A 20,951-nucleotide genomic window follows, 5' to 3' on the forward strand; every position below is an offset into this window, starting at 1 on the left:
CAGCCTCAAACTCCCAGAGTCAAGTGATCCTTCCGCTTCAGCCTCCGAAATAGCTGAGACTACAGGCACGCACCACCACATCCGCCTAATTTTCTGTTACTTATTTTTTGTGGAGACAAGAGTTGGTCTGAACTCCTGGCCTCAAGTGATCCTCCCACCTCGGCCTCCTAATGTGCTGAGATTGCAGCCATGAGCCACTGCACCCAGCCCCTATAAATGTATTTTAAAAGTAATTTTTCCAGTAGTTACAGCACTACATTTGTTTCAAGTTATTTTCTCTCAGCACGACAACAGCGTCATAACCAGTAATGCTTTTCCGCTTCACCTATAAGGCTATATTATCCGTGAAGAAAACTAAAAGAGGGCGTCCTTTAAATGTTTCCTCAACGTTTACAAAAATAAACTCTCAAAATGTCAAACTCAACACATTGCCATCAGAATTTTTAGAACTCATTCCCTTGAAAACATCCACTGTTAAGTGTTTACTTCAAAATCTAAGAAGGCAAATATTATTTATTACTTGCACCAGGCTTCAAAAGTTAACTGTTCATGGAAATAACACATCCTCTGGTTTCTTCTGTTGTCTAATTCAAAACCAGTAATCTTCTACCACTTTTTTTTCTTCTTTTCACTTGCCACCATACTCTACCACTCAAGTGTTACAGGTCTTCCAACTGTGGTAAAAGATCACTCAGAAGCTCTGTTCTTTCTCAATTGTTTTCCTTATACAAGATGCTGAATATGGCCTGGCAATTAATGAATTCCTTTATCCTAATAACGAAACGGCAAAAATATATTCCTGAAAAATGTCTCCAGTAAAAACAAACGAATCCCTGCAACTGCTGTAACTATAGATAAAAAGCAAATTATATAGAGACATTAACCAAGTTCACAAAAGAAATGAGACTGTAATGCACGATTAACCGAGCTCAAAAGAAAAGTGCCTATTTAAAGCACTTTATTGTGTTATCTACAAGATCAGTGTGAAACTCATCAACTACGGCGTTCAACAAATATTGTACAGTAGAAAGGAGCACAAGCACTACAGTGGCATATTCATACAGCTGCAAGATTTTTATGACGCTGCTGACAAAACAAAAAATAAAAAGCTCAACACAAGAACATTTCTCCACCTTCAGAGACCAATGATTCTATTCCTAGGGAACAAGTGGGGGACAGACCTGGGCGGGGCAAGAGCAGGGAGGCCAATCAGAGCGCGAGTTACAAGCGGGGTGGAGTGGGGAAGCGAATGAAACCGCCCAGTTGAATGGCTGGCTGCGCACGCCACACCCCCGCAGAGGCGGCCGCACCTGGAGCCCCACCCCTGCCGCAGGACCTCCGCGAGTCGCCCCCACCGCTCCGCCCCGCGCCGCCCCCCATGACTGTTTCCTGCCAAAACAAACCTGGCCGCCTCAAAAACAAAACAAAATCTTCAGCCGGAAACGCAGCTATCCCCGGGCCGCCCCCCAGTGCGGGTCACACTTTGCACCCCACGGGCCGGGGTCCCCGCGAGGGGAAGGGGCGGGGGCGGGGGGCGGTGCACGGAAAACCCGGGGAGCAAACGTGCCCAATGCTCACCAACTCCTCGTAGCTCCTGTTGTGCTCGTTGCCCTCCCAGTCCAATCTCTTCGGCAACAACTGGAAAGACACGAAACGCACACGAGTGACCACCGCTCCGGCGCGGGGGGGGCGGGGGGGCGGGCGGGGGGCGCGGGCGAGCATCCCTCAGGGCAAGGTCGGGAGGAGGAACCCGAGGGAGCGCGGGGACGGGCGCGCACAAACCTGGTACTGCTCCAGCTCCTGCACCAGCACCTGCGGCCGAGAGACGCGCGGTCAGGGGTGGGGTCGGGCCCGGGGCGCTCCCGTTTCACCCCCGCCCACCACCCGCGACCCCCGGCGGCGGGGACACTGGGGACGCCAAGTCCGCAGCCGCCCGCGGGCCCGCACTCACCTGGGCCGCTCTCCGACACGGGCCCGCCGATAGGTACCGGGCGATGAGGAAGTACAGCTCTGCGGGAAGACAGGGAGTCGGGTCAAGCCCGGGCGGGGAGGGGAGGGGGACGGGGCCGGGGGAGCCGGGGGAGCCGGGGAAGCCGAAGCAGCCGGGAGCGCCAGGGCGGGGGTGGCACGGCCTCGCGTCTTACCCGACTCGATGAGAGGCACCGGGCGTCGGGCGGACGACGGCTCCGCCATGGCCGGGCGCGGGGCGGGAGGCGGGAGCGAGCGAGCGGAGCGTGTAGGCCGCGCCGAGGCCTGACCGGGCTGGCGTCCCCTCTTCTCAGGCGCGCGCCGCCGCCGCCGCCATACCGTGCGCGCCTCCTGGACCGACGCCTCCGCGGGGGAGGAAGTAGTCCCTCCGCAGGAGACGAAAAGTAGTCCCTCCGCGGGGGGCGGGGGTTTGCGCCAAGGGAGGACCGCAGCTCGCGTCCCGCCCGGGGAGGCGAGCCTCGCTCAGCTCTCTGCCTCCGGGGACTCGATGAGGAGAAAGTGACGCGGAAGCAAAGACCTGGGCGCCGCAGCAGCGAGTGGGGGAGGGGAGGGCGCGTGGTCCGAATCCCTGCGCGCAATGAGGCGGCGGCCCGGGCTTTGTGAGGCGGCAGCGCGACGCCGGGCGGCCGCGCGACGCCGGGCGGCCCAGCAGCGGGCGGGTGCCGGGGGCGGAAGCGCGGCCACAGGAGGGAGCGATTCACCGCCGACCCCCGTGGGACCTGGGTCCTCTACGCGGGACCGCAGGGGCCCCGAGTCGCGGCTTTGGCAAGGTCGCCCGCTCCGGGTCGCTCGGAAGGGTCATTTCACGGACCGGTCGTCTGGGGCCAGCGCGTCTTGCCCCCCACGGAAGATCCCTCGCTTCGAGGACACGAAAGCCTTTAAAGTGAGGATTGGCTCGCCGCGCCTCCCGCAGAGGGGAACGCCGCCCGGACCCGCGCTCCTGGGGCGGGGGCCTCGTATGCCGGCGTTGCCGGAGCGTCTGCGGCGCTGAAAGCTGCCGAGACCCAGCCACAACCCCCACAAGCCAGCAGCCCGGCAGAAAATTACATAAAATGCAGCGCTTCGCCGAGGGGGTGCGAGTCGGGGGAGCAGCGCGCAGCTGCGGCTGACGGTTCGGCCGGATCCGTCCAAGCATGGACAGGAAAACGGGACTGCGGGGAGAGGGTGGTGCAGACGGGCCGCAGACCCTCCTTAGGAAGAGAAGCCGGAAACTAGGGAGTCATGTGCAGTTAGAATCCTCTTGGAAGACTAGTAGGATGTGAGGTTGGAGAGGTGAACGACGACCAGAAAATTCCCTTGTCTTGCCAGGCTTCTGACCTAACTATGAGTTTCCTCCGCGCATCCAGCCTGCCCTGCTCTGGCCCCTAAAGTACAGCAGTAACACTCAGTGGTGTCCCTGCCTTCCTGGAATGCGCGTTAACAATTCTGATTCTTACTCATGGCAATAACCTACACACCACATAGACGTTAAATGTGGTTCGGGTCAGACTCTAGGGCAGGACTCTCTGCCTGCACCTTGTCTTGGCTCCACCAGCTTGACCTTGAGCAAGTCACAACCTGTGGGTCTCAGTGTTCCTTACTAGTAAACCGTAGGTAATTCCTCACTAGTAAACAGATAATATTTGTGCCTGTCTCAAAGTTGTGAGGATTTAATGAATTTGTGTTCCGGGTATACAGTAAGCACCGTGTACAAGTTGGCTTTTATTTATTTATTTTGAGACAGGGTCTTGCTCTCAGGCTGGAGTGCAGTGGCGCGATCTCACCTCACTGCAACCTCTGCCTCCCGGGTTCCAGCGATTCTTGTGCCTCAGCCTCCCGAGTAGCTGGAATTGCAGGCACGCGCCACCACGTCCGGCTAATTTTTATATTTTTAGTGGGGACGGGTTTCACCATGTTGGCCAGGCTGGTCTCGAACTCCTGGCCTCAGGTGATCCACCCGCCTTGGCCTCCCGAAGTGCTGGGGATTACAGGCTTGAGCCACTGCGCCTGGCCAAAAGCTTTTATATATATTTATAAATGGACATAGATTATCTGTGAGGCTGTCGGGCATGGTGGCTCACGCCTGTAGTCCCAGCACTTTGGGAGGCCGAGGCAGGCGGATCACGAGGTCAGGAAATCAAGACCATCCTGGCCAACATAGTGAAACCCCCGTCTCTACTAAAAATAAAAAAATTAGCCAGGTGTGGCAGTGCGCGCCTCTAGTCCCAGCTACTTGAGAGGCTGAGGCAGGAGAATCGCTTGAACCCCGGAGGCGGAGGCTGCAGTGAACCGAGATCGCGCCACTGCACTCCAGCCTGGGCGACAAGGCGAGACTCCGTCTCAAAAAAAAAAAAAGCTATTTGTGAGGTAACAATCTAAATATGTTTGAGCTAGTGCATCAGTAAGTTAACTCCTTACATCTGTTAATTCAGCAAGCACTAACAAGTGATGGAGATTAAAAAAAAAAAGGAATGAGCCACAGCTTTGCCATCAAAGACTTCAGCGTCTCTTAGGGGAAACAGATGTAAGCAAATAATGACACGATTTAGGGCAGAGATATATCAGAAGATCAGCTTGCCTGTGCGTGGGGGAAATGTTAGGGAAGTTTGGGTTATCCAGGCTACAATGTGTGGAAAGGGATTTCGCACATACAAACAACAGAGGGCCAAGACATGAATATGATTTCTAGTTTAAGGAACCCGAAGTTTAGTATGACTACTTGGGGTGACTTTGGAGAGGATGGGACCATGATGTCAGAAGTTGAAATTGGGAGCAATTGAAAGATTCTAAGCCAGGAAGGAATCATTTTCTATTTTAGGATGGGTTTGAGAAAGTTAAGACCAAGAGGCACTTAACATACCCCTGAAATAGAAAAGAAATGATGCATGAGGGCGTTGGTCATAAGGATAGAGAAGAGACAAGATCAGAAGTATGTAGGACAGTAAATCTGCAAGATGAAGTTGGGGTGAAATAACCACAAAAATCTCGTTTGGGGCTTTCCAAGGTTGTGCCAACAAATAAGGTAGGGCATACAGGCTGGTAGCTAGATTGTTAAGATGAGTAACTGCTTGCAACAACTTGATTATTTGAAGTTACAGTGCATAGATGACTGTGGGACAGTGATCTGATGCTGCAAGATTACCAATGTTACCAAATGACAAAGACATCAAGAGGGGAGAATTTAAACTTTAAATGATTGACCAAGGAGTTGTGCATTTCATTTTGTAACAAAGGCGTAAGATTAAAAACCCCCTAAAGATATTACAAGAATTTATATCCCAAGCTCTGGTCATTGTCCAAAATTATAGTTCTGATACTGGCAGCATGATAACCATTACAAGAGATCAGAAATGATGACACGAGCCCAGACACAGTGGCTCACACCTGTAATCCCAGCGCTTTGGGAGGCCAAGGCCAGAGGACTGCTTGAGCCCAGGAGTTCAAGACCAGCCTGAGTAACATAGTAAGACCCCATCTCTACAAGAAATAAAAAATAGCCAGGGGTGGTAGGTGTGTACCTGTAGCCCCAGCTACTTAAGAGGCTGAGGCAAGAGAATGGCTAGAGCCGGGGGGGGATTGACACTGCAATGACCCATGATCACAGCACTGCTCTCCAGCCTAGGCAGCAGAGCAAGACCCTGTCTCAAAAAAAAAGACATGATGACATGAGTTTTCCTTTACAAGAGCCTTGGGAGTCCTTTTACAACTTACTATCACATTCATGACAAATATTCTTTCTAAATTTTGAATAGGAACAAAGATTTCTAACAAGAGAGAGAATATCTTCCCGATTCGACTCCCATATGTCAAGAGACTCAGATGTGACTCTCATATTTGCCTGCCAGGAGGAGGAAAAAGAAATACACTGTCCAAGAGCAACTCCTTAGTGGGTACCCACCAGAAGTGGTCTCCAAACAAGGCAAGAATCTGTGTATTCCTCACACAATTCAATCCAAGCCATTCCGTATGTACACACTGAGGTTTGCTTTTGGGTAAATGGAAATAACTTTAGAGTTTCACCACAAGAAAGCTATATGGTAAGGAAGTGTTGGAAAATCTTAACAGTGGGTGACATTAAGCTATAGGGTTGCATTTTCAAGGGAACCAACATCTTATCCCGTGGCAAGCAACTCCTGACTGGATAAACAGCTCTTAGATGTCATTGATAGGCTCAAGCTGAGGTGCAGAGGGAGTATGGCCCAAGGGCATATAGCTGGTAAGTGGTGGCTGGACTGCAATCCCAAGTAGACAGTATTACCTTAGACTGAAACACAAACACTGCAAAGTCCATTCTCCCTTGGCCACGTTTCACAAAAGAGGAAATGGGACCTGAAAATTAGGAGACTTACACAAGATTGCACAGCTAGTGCATCAGAGAGCTGACATTTGGAAGCCCACGTGATAAGTACGTGTGTAATCTCATTTACCGCAGGCAACTCTTAGATTCTGTTATTCCCATTTTAAGAATGAGGAAACTAGTCTGGGCGTAGTGGCTCTCGTCTGTGCTATCAGCACTTTGGAAGACCAAGGCAGGAGGACCGCATGAGCCCAGGAGTTCAAGGCTGGTCTTAAACATAGTGAGACCCTCTCTCTACAAAAAATTAAAAACTTAGTCCATGCATGGTGTTGGGTGACTGTAGTTTGAGCTATTTGGGGAGACTGAGGCAGGAGATCACTTGAGCCCAGGAGTTTGAGGCTGTCACAAGCTATGGTGGTACCACTGTGCTCCAGCCTGGGCAACAGAGCGAGACCCTGTCTCAAAAAAGAATGAGGAACTAAGGCTAATAAAGTTTAAGAATTTGCCTAAAAATGGAAAGCTTTTTTTTTTTAATCTGTCTGTGAATGAGAGGAAAATAAAATTCAGTAAGGCCTTCCAAATCACCACTTAGGAAGCCCAACAACGTTAAATATGAATGCATATCTAGAAAATGGTGACCAAAGAAGTCTGGTTCCAACAATTCACATAAGAGAGTGGTCAAAATGGAATGAATTAGTAGATTAGAGTCAATTTCAAAAGACTCTGAAAAATGAGATAAGGAAATCTGTGAGCAATGGAGAACATGCAAAACAACTCAGATACATAATCCAAAGCCTAATATTAGTTTTAATGCAAATTTATGTTAACTGAATTTAGGTTCATTCAGGAGGCTGTGCTGATGTTGATGTACACACAACATCAGCATACCTCTGAAGGGCAGGAAGTAGATGACGTTGGACCTCCAGAACACTATACCACAAACTGGATCAGCACCTAGAGGTGAAATTAAATGCACACAAAAACCTGGATCACTTCATTCATTCATTCAACAAAATATGTGTTAAAAGTCTTCCCTGGCTCCTGGGCTTTGTTTTGTTTTGTTTTGTTCCGCTTTAGAGACAGTATGTCATTCTGTCACACAGGCAGGAGTGCAGTGGTACAGTCAGAGCTCACTGCAGCCTCGCAGTCCTACCGCTGAGTACTTGAGACTACAGGTGTGCACCACCATGCCTGGCTAATTTTTTAATGTTTTTTAGAGATGCGGGTCTTGCTCTGTTGCCCAGGCTGGTCTCAAACTCCTGGCCTCAAGTGATCCTCCCACCTGGATCTTCCTGGACTTCTGTTGGATAAATTCCCTAGGAAGACGAGAGTTAACACTTCGATAGATTTTATTTATTTATTTATTTTTTAGAGACAGGGTCTCACTGCGTTGCCTGGCCTTAAGTGACCCTCCTGTCTTGGCCTCCCAAAGTGCTGGGATTACAGGCGTGAGCCACCACACCTGGACTTTGATCGATTTTTGGAGGACTTTCAAAGTAAAAATGAAGAAGGTATCTGATCTTTTGATAAGCCCTTAGTCACTAGTAGATATTATATTGCATTTAATTCCTGATGCCCTTCCTCCACCTACTAGTGGTGTCATCTTTCCCACAGGACCTTTTCTTCCCTTTAAGTCTAACCCAACCAGCTGTCCCCTTAATGCTACTTATCCCTGCCTTCCTCAGCAAATTGTTTCCACATTTATCTCTTCCCTCTCCAACTTCTGCCTCTCCCTTGCCATTGGCTTCTGTCCTATTTGTTCCCAGCTTGCAGGCGCTGGCCCATGTCTGTCTCCAAGTCTTACTCGTTCTTACTTTGAAACATTTCTCACAGCACTAGAGAAAACACAGTGTGGTTGGACAAGACCTTGGGAACATGGGAGCTGGGATCAGAATGTGTCTGTGTTTGGATGTCGGAGTTGGGCAACCTCTTGGCTCAGATATTTTTCTGTTTGTTTTGTTTAATAATCTTTAAAATAAGCATGACAACTAATAACATTTATTGGATATGTTTGTATGCTGGACACTGTCCTAAATCATTTCCATGCAGTATTTAAGGATCATGAGACAGCTAGAGGTGTTTGTGAGCATTTCCAGAGAGCATGCCTGTGAAGCTCGCTGAACAATGCCCAGCTCTCAACATGACCCTGTTATATAAGAATGATTCTTTTTCTCTCCATTCCCACTTAGTTCAGGCCCTCAATCATCAACGAGCATCCTGCTTAAAGTTCTCCCTGACTCTCCACCTAATTAATCCTGTCATTTTATTTTTTTCCTTTCATTTATTTATTTTTATTTTCTTTGCCACTTCTATATCTTCTTTGGAGATAATCCTGTCACTACTTTTAAAAACCTTAAGTGCAACTTAACATATTGCTTCCCTGTTCACGTCTTTCTCATTCGCTGTCACCTCAAATCCAAACTCCTTGGCTTGCTTTTAACACTGTGGAGGACATTCTACTCTCCTCCCTCCCTGCTCCACACCCAGGAAAGATGACTGTGCAGTAAAGCCATGGCTCGCTTGCCCTTGAGTTTCCAATGGGATTCATCTGGTAAGAGGCCTCAGCCAGAGATGGAAGGGTGGGAGGAGAGTGAGGTTGGAGTTTCCATTTTCCCAGCTCCTTTCCTGCCAAGCCACAGGTTGATAGTAACTGCTATTTGTGTGCATATAGAGACCCTCTCTTTGCACATAGAGACCCTCTCTGGGCTTTAAGACCACTGCCTCCCCTGCCCCTTAAGGAGTTGGGCTTCCCTTTTTTTTCTTGTTGAAACAGTGTCTCAGTCTGTCATCCAGGGTGGAGTGCAGTAGTGCAATCACGTCTCACTGCAGCCTCGATCTTTCAGGCACAATTGATCCTCCCACCTCTGCCTCCCAGGTAACTGGGACTACAGGCACCCACCACCACAACTGGCTAGTTTTTGCATTTTTTCTACAGACGGGGATTCACCATGTTGCCCAGGTTGGTCTCGAACTCCTGGGCTCAAGCAATCCTCCAGCTCAGCTTCCCAAAGTGCTAGGATTATAGGTGTGACTACCACACCCAAGCCGTTAATCTCTTTTCAAAAACCTTAGAGTCATATCTTTTTTTTTTTTTTTTTTTTTGAGACAGAATCTTGCTCTGTTGCCCAGGCTGGAGTGCAATGGCATGATCTCGGCTCACTACACCCTCCGCCTCCCAGGTTCAAGCAATTCTGCCTCAGCCTCCCCAGTAGCTGGGAATACAGGTGCACACCACCACATCCAGCTAATTTTTGTATTTTTAGTAAAGACAGGGTTTTACCATGTTGGCCAGGCTGGTCTCGAACTCCTGACCTCAGGTGATCCACTTGCTTTGGCCTCCCAAAGTGCTGGGATTACAGGCGTGAGCCACGTGCCTGGCCAGAGTCATAACTTTTATATCATACATGCAACTCATCAGTAAACCATCCAATTAGCTTACCTTCAAAATGTATCCAGAATCTAAGCACTTCTCATCCGGAAGAGCACCATAACCTCTTATGTCTTACTGCTTCTACCTTCATCCTATTTCTGTGTATTCTCAGGCAGCTGGAGGGATCCTGTTAAAACTTAAGACAGGGCCAGGCGTAGTGGCTCATGCCTGTAATCCCAGCACTTTGGGAGGCCGGGGCAGGTGGATTACCTGAGGTCAGGAGTTTGAGACCAGCCTGACCAACACAGTGAAACCCTGTCTCTACTAAAAATACAAAAATTAGCCGAGTATGGTGGCGTGTGCCTGTAATCCCAGCTACTCAGGAGGCTGAGGCAGGAGAATTGCCTGAACCCAGGAGGTGGAGGTTGCAGTGAGCCGAGATCGAGCCATTGTACTCCAGCCTGGGCAACGAGAGCGAAACTCCATCTCAAGAAAAAAAAAAAAAAAAAAAAAAAAAAAAACTAAAGACGGACTTGTCCTTCCTCTCTCAAAATCCTCCAGAGGCTCCCATCAGACCCAGAGGAAAAGGCCAAGTCCACACGATCTGGCCTCTCTCTGGCTTGTCTTACCTCTCACCTGACTGCTCCCCTTCTCATAGTGCTCCAGCCTCACCGTGGCGTGACCTGGCCCACGGCTGCCTCAGGGCATTTGTACTTGCTGTTTGTTCTGCAGGAATGCTCTTCTCCTGGAAAAACTGCATGGCTGAGTCCCTCCCCTCCTTCAAGTCTTGGCTCAAATGTCACATTTTCAGTGAGACCTTCCCTAACCACCCTAAGTACAATTTAAACTTATCCTCACTCTGTGCCCATTTCTCTTTTACTCTTCCTGTGTTCTTTTCCTCCATAGCACTGTTGATCTTCTAACCTACTGTAACATGTCCCCGTCTATTTTGTTTATTGTCTATCTCTTGACATTCTATGAAGGCAGACAGAGATCTGTGTCTGTTTTGCTCTCTGATACATCTGCAGGGCTATGATGAGTCCTGACATACTTATGGTAGGTATGCAATAAATATTTGTTGGATGTTTAATGAAAAATTGCTCAACTAGACAGTCCCTCAAATATGAGATAGTTATGCTTTCAACATTTCCTCAAATCTTTCAGCCACTGTGGTGGTTAGATCTGAAGACAAGCCTGGGCGCGGTGGCTCACACCTGTAATCCCAGCACTTTGAGAGGCCGAGGCGGGCAGATCACTTGAGGTCAGGAGTTCAAGACCAGCCTGACCACATGGTGAAAGTCCTGTCTCCACTAAAAATACAAAAAAAATTAGCCGAGCTTGGTGACAGGCACCTGTAATCCCAGCTACTCAGGAGGATGAGGCAGGAGAATCACTTGAACTTGGGAGGCAGAGGTTGCAGTGAGCCAAGATCGCACTACTGCACTCCAGCCTGGGTGACAGAGCGAGACTCTCTCAAAAAAAAGATCTGAAGACAATCTGCAGAAACTCGTTGACCCATAACATACCTGGAGATACGGCCTCCTTGGCTCAAGGCTCCCCTCAAAGGCAGCAGGATAGTCAAAGTCTCTGGAGCGGAAGGGTGAGTGGAAGGAAACACTTTCAGGAGGAGCAATGGAGGCTGCTTTAGGAGAGGGTCCCCATGCTACAGGAACGGGGCATCCTGTCCATATATTTCACAGGTGCCCCATGCCCTCCGTGGCCAGCCTGCTTCAACCCACTGTCAGCAGCCTGTTTCACAGGCCTCCATCTCCCTGAGCCCCCGCAGAACACAGCAGTCACCCCTGGTTTCCCCCAGCCTCTCTCTCAGACTGGCTCAGTACCCTCTGGTTTCCTCAGGGTCTCGCTGATACCAAAGATGAAGAGACAAAACCGGCCTTGCTTGCCCCCAAGGTGAGACTTTGGATCTGTGGTGAGGGAGGGAAAAATTCCAGCAGACTCAAGAGGAAGGCTACAGAGGAAAGGACAGAAGCGTGGAGAGAAATTCTAAGCGGGAGGCTGGGGAAGAAGGAAGAGCTTCAGGTCACTGGGTCACCCCACCAGGAGATAGTCCCCTTGTGGCCTTGAGACTTATGCAATGGGCAGATGCAATCTGGGTACCTAAGGCAAGGATTGCCCTTATTCTGGCCATGACATTTAACACCTAATTGCAGTAATAACCCCTCTTTTCCACCTGGAGAAAGCTTCCTGGCCCCTCTTTTTCACTTGTGGGTAAGTCTGGCCAAGAGCAGGGTAAAGAAACCCATAGTCTAACACAAAACCATACTTTTTATTTTTATTTTTTTAATTGTAGAGACAGGGTCTTACTGTGTTGCCTACACTGGTCTCAAACACCTGGCCTCAAGCAGTCCTCCCACTTCAGCCTCCCAAAGTGCTGTGATTACAACACAAAACCACCTTATCATTAAAAAATTAGGGCAAGGAACAGTGGCTCACATCTGTAATCTCAACACTCTGGGAAGCCAGGGTGGGAGGATCACTTGAGTCCAGAAGTTCGAGACCAGCCTGGGAACACATACAAAAACCCCACCTCTACAAAAAATACAAAAATTAGCCAGGCATGGTGGTGCGTACCTATAGTCCCACCCACTCAGGAGGCTGAGGTGGGGAGGACAGCTTGAGCCCAGGAGCTGGAGGTTGCAGTGAACCGAGCTTGTGCCATTGCACTCCAGCCTGGGCGACTTGAGAGAGACCCTGTCTCAAAAAATAAAAATTAAAAAGCTTTTAAAAAGTTAAAATATTGAAGCCACCAAAGGTTAATATATGAATATTGGTAATTAGATGAGATTAAGATGATTTTTGGCTTGAGAATGCAGATTCACAAATCTTTTTTTAATTTTTATTTTAGGTTCAGGGGTACATGTGCAGGTTTGTTACCTGAGTATATTGCATGATTCTAAGGTTTGGGGTATGAATGATCCCATCACCCAGGTACTGAGCATAGTACCCAACAGTTAGTTTTTCTTTTCTTTTCTTTCTTTCTTTCTTTTCTTTCCTTTTTTTTTTTTGAGATGGAGTTTCACTCTTGTTGCCCAGGCTGTAGTGCAATGGCGCGATCTCAGCTCACTGCAACCTCCGCCTCCCGGGTTCAAGCGATTCTCCTGCCTCAGCCTCCCCGAGCTTCTGGAGATGGATGGTGGTGATGGTTGTACAAAATGTAAATGTACTTAATGCCAATTAACTGCACACTTAAAAATGGCTAAAATGGTACTTTTAAAACTTTTTTATTTTTGAGACAGTCTCGCTCTGTCGCCTAGGCTTGAGTGCAGACATATGATCTCGGCTCACTGCAACCTCCGCCTCTTGGGTTCAAGCAATTCTTGTGTGTCAGCCTCTAGAGTAGCTAGGATTACACGCGCCTGCCACCACACCCAGCTAATTGTTGTATTTTTAGTAGAGATGGGGTTTTGCCATGTTACCCAGGGTGCTCTCAAACTCCTGGCCTTGTGTGATCCTCCCTCCTCAGCCTCCCAAAGTGCCGGGATTATAGGCGTGAGCCACCATGCCCTGCCAAAATGGTACAATTTATTTTATGTATATTTTACCACAATAGAAAAATATTTATTTAAATTTTTCAAAATATAGGGATGGGGGGATCTCACCATGTTGTCCAGGCTATTCTCAAACTCTTGGGCTCAAGCAATCCTCTCGCCTTGGCCTCCAAAAATATTGGGATTTATATTTATATTTCTTTTGTGAATTATCTTTTCATATCATTTGCTAATATTTCTATTGGTTTTTTTCATATTGATGGTCATATTTCTATTGGATTTTTTCTTTTTCATATTGACGATAGGAATTCTTTTTTTTTTTTTTTTTTTTTTTTGAGATGGAGTTTTGCTCTTCTCTGCCCAGGCTGGAGTGCAATGGTACGATCTCTGCTCACTGCAATCTCCACCTCCCAGGTTCAAGCAATTCTCCAGCCTCAGCCTCCTGAGTAGCTGGGATTACAGGCATCTGCCACCACGCCCAGCTAATTTTTGTATTTTTAGTAGAGATGGGGGTTTCTCCATGTTGGTCAGGCTGGTCTCAAACTCCTGACCTCAGGTGATCCGCCTGCCTCGGCCTCCCAAAGTGCTGGGATTACAGGCGTGAGCCACAGCGCCTGGTCGACGACAGGAATTCTTTCTATAGTTTGACATCTAGCCCTTTGTTATGTGTGTCACAAAAATGTTCTCCCAATCTAACATTTCTCAGGTATTTGTTTACATAAAATCATATCAAGCCAGGTGAGCACCATTAGTCCTAGCTACTGGGGATGAAAGAGGCTGAGGCTCCTTAAGCCCAGGAATTGGAGACTGTATTGAGCTATATGATTGCCCCACTGTACTCCAGCCTGGGTGACAGAGTAAGACCCCATTCTCTAAAATAGAAACAAACCATATAAAAGTTTAAATTGTTATGAGGTCAAATACTCCTACCTTTTCTTTATGGCTTCTGAATTTATTATCTGGCAGAGGAAGGAAGGCCTTCTTCAATTCATAATCATAAAACTATTCTCCTATACTTTCCTCTGGTGCTTTTAGAGTTTTTCTACATTTGGATTGTTAAATCTGTCTGGAATTTATTCCTATGTGTGGTGTGAAGTAGAGAACTAATTTATATTTTCCAAAATGAATATCCAATTGAACTGAAACATTTTATTTTATTTTATTTTTTCCAGACAGAGTTTCACTCTTGTTGCCCAGGCTGGAGTGCAATGGCACGATCTCGGCTCACTGCAACATCTGCCTCCCAGGTTCAAGCAATTCTCCTGCCTCAGCCTCCCCCGTAGCTGGGATTACAGGTGGACACCACCATGCTCGGCTAATTTTTGTATTTTTAGTAGAGATAGGGTGTCACCATGTTGATCAGGCTGGTCTCGAACTCCTGACCTCAGGTGAGCCACCTGCCTCAACCTCCCAAAGTGCTGGAATTACAGGCATGAGCTGCCGTGCCCGACCTGAAACTTTTTTGAGTGGTCTCTTCCTCAACAAGCTGAAATGCTGCCTTTATTGTATATTAAATTTTTGGCTAGTCTCACAATTTTTCCTATTTCCAATGGAAATTCTACTGGGATTCTGATTGGTATTGCATTACATCTTACATAGAAAAAAACAGACACCCTCAAATCGTTACTCCTTTCCCAATAGCAGAGTCATGGAATCAACCTAAGTGCCCATCAGCAGATGTCTGGATAAAGAAAATGTGGTACACATACATTGTGGAATATTGCACAGCCATAAAAAAGGATGAAATCATGTCTTTTGCAGCAACGTGGATGAAGCTGGAGTCCATTATCCTAAGTGAAATAACTCAGAAACAGAAAATCAAATAATTCGTGTTCTCACTTATAAGTGGGAGCCAAACTTGGGTACATATGGACACTGGGGACACCAAAAGAGGGGAGGGCACAACAGGTACAACATCCACTGTTCTGGTGATGGGCACACACTAGAAGCCTAAACCTCACCATTACCCAGTACATTCCTGTAACAAATCTGCACGTGTACTCCCTGAATTTACAAAGATTAAAAAAATATATAGGGCCAGGCGAGGTGGCTCATGCCTATAATTCCAGCATTTTCGGAGGCCGAGGCAGGTGAATCACGAGGTCAGGAGTTTGAGACCAGCCTGACCAACATGGCGAAACCCCGTGTCTACTAAAAATACAAAAAGTAGCCAGGTGTGGTGGCAAGTACCTGTAATCCCAGCTACTTGGGAGGCTGAGGCAGGAGAATCACTTGAACCTGGGAGACAGAGGTTGCAGTGAACCGAGATCGCGCCACTGCACTCCAGTCTGGTGACAGAGCGAGACTCCGTTGCAAAATAATAATAATACTATAAAAATAAAAATAAATATTAACTTTTCTTTAGGAACATTGTGTATTTCTCATTTGTTCTGATCTTTTTTATGTCAAAGACTTCAGTCACATCTTGTATTTTTCTTGGAAGAGAAAAATGCTCTTTTTTTTTTTTTTTTTTTTTTGAGACGGAGTCTCGCTCTGTCGCCCAAGCTGGAGTGCAGTGGCAGGATCTCGGCTCACTGCAAGTTCCACCTCCCGGGTTCATGCCATTCTCCTGCCTCAGCCTCCCGAGTTGCCGGGACTACAGGCGCCCGCCATCACCCCCGGCTAATTTGTTGAATTTTTAGTAGAGGTGGGGTTTCTCCGTGTTAGCCAGGATGGTCTCGATCTCCTGACCTCGTGATCCACCCACCTCGGCCTCCCAAAGTGCTGGGATTACAGGCGTGAGCCACTGCACCCGGCCCAAAAACGCTCATTTTTGATACCAACCAAGAACCACAATGAGACCTGAAAATGTGCGAGAGCAGCGCGCCCGTCCACCAAAGCACCTAGGCTCTGCCCATCCCGGTATCTAGGAGACTGCTTCATTCATATTAGCTCAGTTAAGTTCGTTGAATTTAATATTTCATTCATATTGTCTTTAAAAATAGATGAAATAAGGAGAACTGAAGCAGAAAGTGAGAAATCATGTGATGACCTTTAAGACTGTCTTAAATATATTTCTTTTGAAAATCTAAATGGGCACTGGTGGAAATGACAATCTTGCACGTTTTAATATGCAACCACATCCTTACATAAAAACAGCCAAGCATGCAAGACTCCCAATCTTTCTTCTCTATGAATCATGCATAACAGATTAGTGTATTTTAAAATTCTCATACATATCTTCAATGTATTATTAGTATTTGTACATTTTTTAAATTAGAATTTTCTAAGGAGTAACAACATTAAGTGCTTTTCAGAGATAACATTTGTAGTATAAAATTATATATAACTTTTTAGTATAATTTGCAGTTATGGATTAAATCTAAAACACAAAAGTAATCTTTACACTTAAGGATGTAAGGAAACACTGAGGGACTTAACAAAAGCCACTCTCTAACAAGACAGCACAGCCAGATTTTATGAGTACGAGTTACCCATTGTAATGCTCAGCTTAAGGTTAAATTAAGTGTAGTTTCAAAGGCTTTCCTCAACACTATATATTGCTGTGAGGTGGTGGGAGGCGGGCAGGAATCTGCCAGGAATCTAGTAATTGTAGGTTCTGAAAATCACTCAAGAAAGAAAGCAGACGTTTATGGTGCACTAACTGCCAGGCCCCGCATCATCCACTCTGACCCTCTGGGTAAAGTATTATCGTCTCTTCAGTTAAGCCCATTACCTATATCCTTAGCCCCTTCTGTTGTCAGGTTACCTTCATTTGCAACCGAGAGGTGGTGGAATGGAGCTACAGATGATGGTCCCTTGCCCTGATGCCGATCCGCGTTCACCCCAGCGAGTGTCTTCGTATCTTCGTGCCGTTTCCCTTCAATTCCATCACTAACCATGGCACTATACATTTCCATGCCCTCAAAAAATCTCAAACATCTACCTACTTTTTTCCACTGGAAAAGATTTTTGTGGAATCAGCATCTGGAAGCTAATATGTAATTCTTTTTTCTTTTCTTTTTTTTTTTTTTCTGTTTTGTTTTGAGACGGAGTCTCGCTCTATTGCCCAGGCTGGAGTGCAGTGGCGCGATCTCGGCTCACTGCAAGCTCCGCCTTCCGGGTTCACGCCATTCTCCTGCCTCAGCCTCCCGAGTAGCTGGGACTACAGGTGCCCGCCACCACGCCCGGCTAATTTTTTATATTTTTAGTAGAGACGGGCTTTCACTGTGTTAGCCAGGATGGTCTCGATTTCCTGACCTCGTGATCCGCCCGCGTCGGCCTCCCAAAGTGCTGAGATTACAGGCGTGAGCCACGCTAATACGTAATTCTAAAGTGGAACTAGCCATGCTGGCTATATATATATATATATATAATTTTTTTTTTTCCCCCTGAGACGGGGTCTAACTCTGTCGCCCATGCTGGAGTGCAGTGGTGCGGTTCAGTGCACCCTCTGCCTCCCAAGTTCCAGTGATTCTCCTGCCTCAGCCTCCGGAGTAGCTGGGATTACAGGCACCCGCCACCAGGCCCAGCTAATTTTTTTGTATTTTTAGTAGAGACAGGGTTTCACCATGTTGGCCAGGCTGGTTTCCAACTCCTGAGCCCAAGTGATCCACTTGCCTTGGCCTCCCAAAGTGCTAGGATTACAGGCATGAGCCACTGTGCCCTGCCGATTTTTTTTTTTCTTAATAGCAGCTTCTTTTAAAATTGAATTTGTATCCAATCCTGAGAAAATGTCCAATACTCCAAAGGTAAATGAGCTTTTACTCCTAAATATTTGTTCTTATGCATTTTGTTCCCTTTCAGTTTTGTATTTGTAGATATTATTTTAAAAATATCCACTCTTATTTGCTTCCAAAAACGTTGATGGCTACTGGGACTGGTTGCCTGGTACAGGGGCTTCGGTATACTGTACTGTTGGCATGAGCAGTATTATCCCAAATAGAGTAATTTATTTTTTTCTGAGACAGTCTCGCTCTGTCGCCCAAGCTGGAGTGCAATGGCGCTATCTCGGCTCACTGCAACCTCCGCCTCCTGGGTTCACGCCATTCTCCTGCCTCAGCCTCCCAAGGAGCTGGGACTGTAGGCGCCCACCAGCACGCCCGGCTAATTTCTTTTTGTATTTTTAGTAGAGACGGGGTTTCACCGTGTTAGCCAGGATGGTCTCAATCTCCTAACCTCGTGATCCGCCCGCCTCGGCCTCCCAAAGTGCTGGGATTACAGGCGTGAGCCACTGCGCCCAGCCCTTAATAATTATAAAAAAAAGTGTAATGGCCAAATTATGGTTTTGCCACACGATGAACTATTAAGCAAGTATTAAAACATTTTACAGTTAAGGAAAAACCCAAACATATGAAGAAAATTCACCCTAAAATAATTGCTTCTAGCTTCTGGGATTAAATGGTTTTTTTGTTTGTTTTTTGAGGCAGAGTCTTGCTCTTTCGCCCAGGCTGGAGTGCAGTGGCAGATCTTGGGTCACTGCAACCTCTGCCTCCTGGGTTCAAGTGATTCTCCAGTTTCAGCCTCCCAAGTAGCTGATATTACAGGCGCCCACCACAGACTAATTTTTGTATTTTAGTAGAGACGGGGTTTTGCCTTGTCGGCTCGGCTGGTCTCAAACTCCTGACCTCAAGCTCAAGTGATCTGCCCACCTTGGCCTCCCAAAATGCTGGGATTTCAGGCATGAGGCACCATGCAGGGCCCCTAAATGGTTTCTTACTTTATACTCTTTGAGGTTTTAAAAAATGTAATCCTAGCTTTTGCAATCTTGAAATAAAAACAATTGTTACCAATTGATGAGCTGCTTCCCATCATCTTTTTAAACCTAATGTTTAGAAATTCTCAATTCTAATTCTCAAAATTACTTGGTGTTTCAACCAAGTATTTCTATTGCAAACTCATGGAACAAATGGAGATTGTGATAAGCAGATACATCTTTAGGTCTATCTGTGTGGGTTAGCAGAGATTAGTTTTTAGTTTGACAATTCTTGTTTTAATGCGAAAAAGTCTAAATGTCTGACAAATTATATATTCTTGAAATAAAATACTACACAGTGCTTACAAACACTGTGTAAGTGTATTCACTGAAATGGGAGAAAGGTCACAGTATGATAAAGACTACAAAATAGGATGTACAAGCATAGAATAGGATCTGAGAAAAATGCATCTTTAAATAGCTACTTAAATAGTTGTTTAAGTGAATTATGGGTGATTTTAGCTTGTCTGCAGTTCCTGAGTTTTTTTCCAATGTGTATTAATTTCTCCCCTATCATGACACACATATTTCTCATCCCTGCATCTGTCCATCTCCCCAACCTCATCCCTAACCCCACAAGACTTTTATACACATTTCCCAAACTGCTACAACAGAACAGAACTTCCCCCTGGGGCCTCCATGATTACCATGAATCCAAGTACTAAGTACCAAGATCTGTGCCTTAAATCCTGATTAACCCACATTTGACGCACGTCAAGCTCAATCTCTGAGAAGTCAAGAGAATGCAGGGTTATTGTTCACTAGTTTTTCTAATCAACCAATTGCTGTCTGATAAGAAGTTCTCTTCCTTATACTTTTAGATGTCTGATATTGGTACAGCCAGTCAACCATTCTCATCACTCGAAAGTACTGTCGACTCTGTTTAAACGGCAAGATATTAACTTTCTGTACTGATCCCAGAAAACATGCCTCAAAGTGGCTTTTGAGACAAGATCTTTGTACCCCAGGCTGCAGTGCCATGACACAATCATAGCTCACTGCAGCCTTGAAATCCTGGGCTTGTGATCCTCCTTCTTCAGCCTCCTGAGTAGCTGGGACTACAGATATGCACCACTATGCTTGGCTAATTTTTAAAATTTTTTGTAGAGACTGGGTCTCGCTGTTGCTCAGGCTGATTCTGAACTCAGGCTCAAGCAATCCTCCTACCTTGGCCTCCCACAGCACTGGTGTGACTGCCACATCCAGCCCCCAAGGTGGCTTAGTTAAAAAAAAATTTTTTTTTCCTTTGACAGTTGAAGTCGGTTTATCATAAAAATATGTGTCCTGGCCAGGCGTGGTGGCTCACGCCGGTAATCCCAGCACTTTGGGAGGCCGAGGCGGGCGGATCATGAGGTCAGGAGTTTGAGACCAGCCTGGCCAACATGGTGAAACCCAGTGTCTAATAAAAATACAAAAAAATTAGCCGGGTGTGGTGGCTCATGCCTGTAATCTTAGCTACTCAGGAGGCTGAGGCAAGAGAATTGCTTGAACCTAGGCGGCAAAGGTTGCAGTTAGCTGAGATCGCACCACTGCACTCCAGCCTAGGCGACAGAGTGAGACTCCGTCTCAGAAACAACAACAACAAAAGGTGTTCCTTCCTGTGGGTAGGATTTAAAAGAAAAAAAAGGAAAATGGGCAGCCTTAGGGCTAGCAAACACCCAAGTAATTGGTCAGATTTAACAAGGCAAGGCTTGCTCCAAAAAAACTGTAGAAAAGCCTAACGGAGTGGTTCAAGGCAGGATCTTAAAGTACTTCTGTTATGCTTTTCTACAATGTTTTTGGTATTCTATAAGCCAAAACCCTTTACCTGTTTTAATTTGTAAGAAAAACTAGTGATTTCTTTAAATATATCATTACAACGAGTATTCAACGATTAAGAAAATCTGTGATTTGAAAACATCTATTACCACTGTCCGGGGTGGGAAGGTTGGGGATTACAACTAACGAAACACTGGCAGATGGTTCTATGGTTAAAAGGCTTATCAAAAACTCATCTATTCTACCTATACTTCAGAGTTAAAGGCAAATCTGTTCATCACCGTTTCAGGCCTCCATCGTGTAATGACCAACAGCGCTCAGGTGGCTCCTAGTCCTTCCCCATCCCCCAAGGGT

General features: G+C 46.7%; 2 protein-coding genes across 3 annotated transcripts in view; both read right to left on the reverse strand.

Annotated features, from left to right (window-relative positions):
• BRWD1 (bromodomain and WD repeat domain containing 1) overlaps positions 1 to 2,586 on the reverse strand; it is a 134,192-nt gene extending 131,606 nt beyond the window's left edge. Inside the window, exons 1-4 of one of the 2 annotated variants that reach the window (XM_055105204.2) lie at positions 2,145 to 2,542; positions 1,952 to 2,010; positions 1,783 to 1,812; positions 1,579 to 1,638 (exon numbers count right to left, since the gene is read on the reverse strand). In XM_055105204.2, the coding sequence (XP_054961179.1) occupies positions 1,579 to 1,638; positions 1,783 to 1,812; positions 1,952 to 2,010; positions 2,145 to 2,193 (198 nt within the window). In that variant the 5' untranslated portion in view covers positions 2,194 to 2,542. Of the gene's footprint in view, positions 1 to 1,578; positions 1,639 to 1,782; positions 1,813 to 1,951; positions 2,011 to 2,144 lie in introns of both variants that reach the window. The other variant, XM_063601440.1, reaches the window with a different exon arrangement.
• Positions 2,587 to 2,686: 100 nt separating this feature from the next.
• LOC100995791 (putative uncharacterized protein encoded by BRWD1-AS2) lies at positions 2,687 to 5,972 on the reverse strand. The gene has a single exon (XM_055105205.2). It carries the CDS (start codon positions 3,122 to 3,124, stop codon positions 2,687 to 2,689), a length of 438 nt encoding a protein of 145 aa, XP_054961180.1. The 5' UTR covers positions 3,125 to 5,972.
• Positions 5,973 to 20,951: the final 14,979 nt, after the last annotated feature.

Source organism: Pan paniscus, chromosome 22 (genome assembly GCF_029289425.2).
Source record: "Pan paniscus chromosome 22, NHGRI_mPanPan1-v2.0_pri, whole genome shotgun sequence".
In the NCBI taxonomy this organism is placed as follows: Eukaryota; Metazoa; Chordata; class Mammalia; order Primates; family Hominidae; genus Pan; species Pan paniscus.

Bases quoted from the DNA above. Each gene is read 5' to 3' on its own strand.
- LOC100995791 (XM_055105205.2), bottom strand. From the start codon at position 3,124: ATGCTTGGACGGATCCGGCCGAACCGTCAGCCGCAGCTGCGCGCTGCT.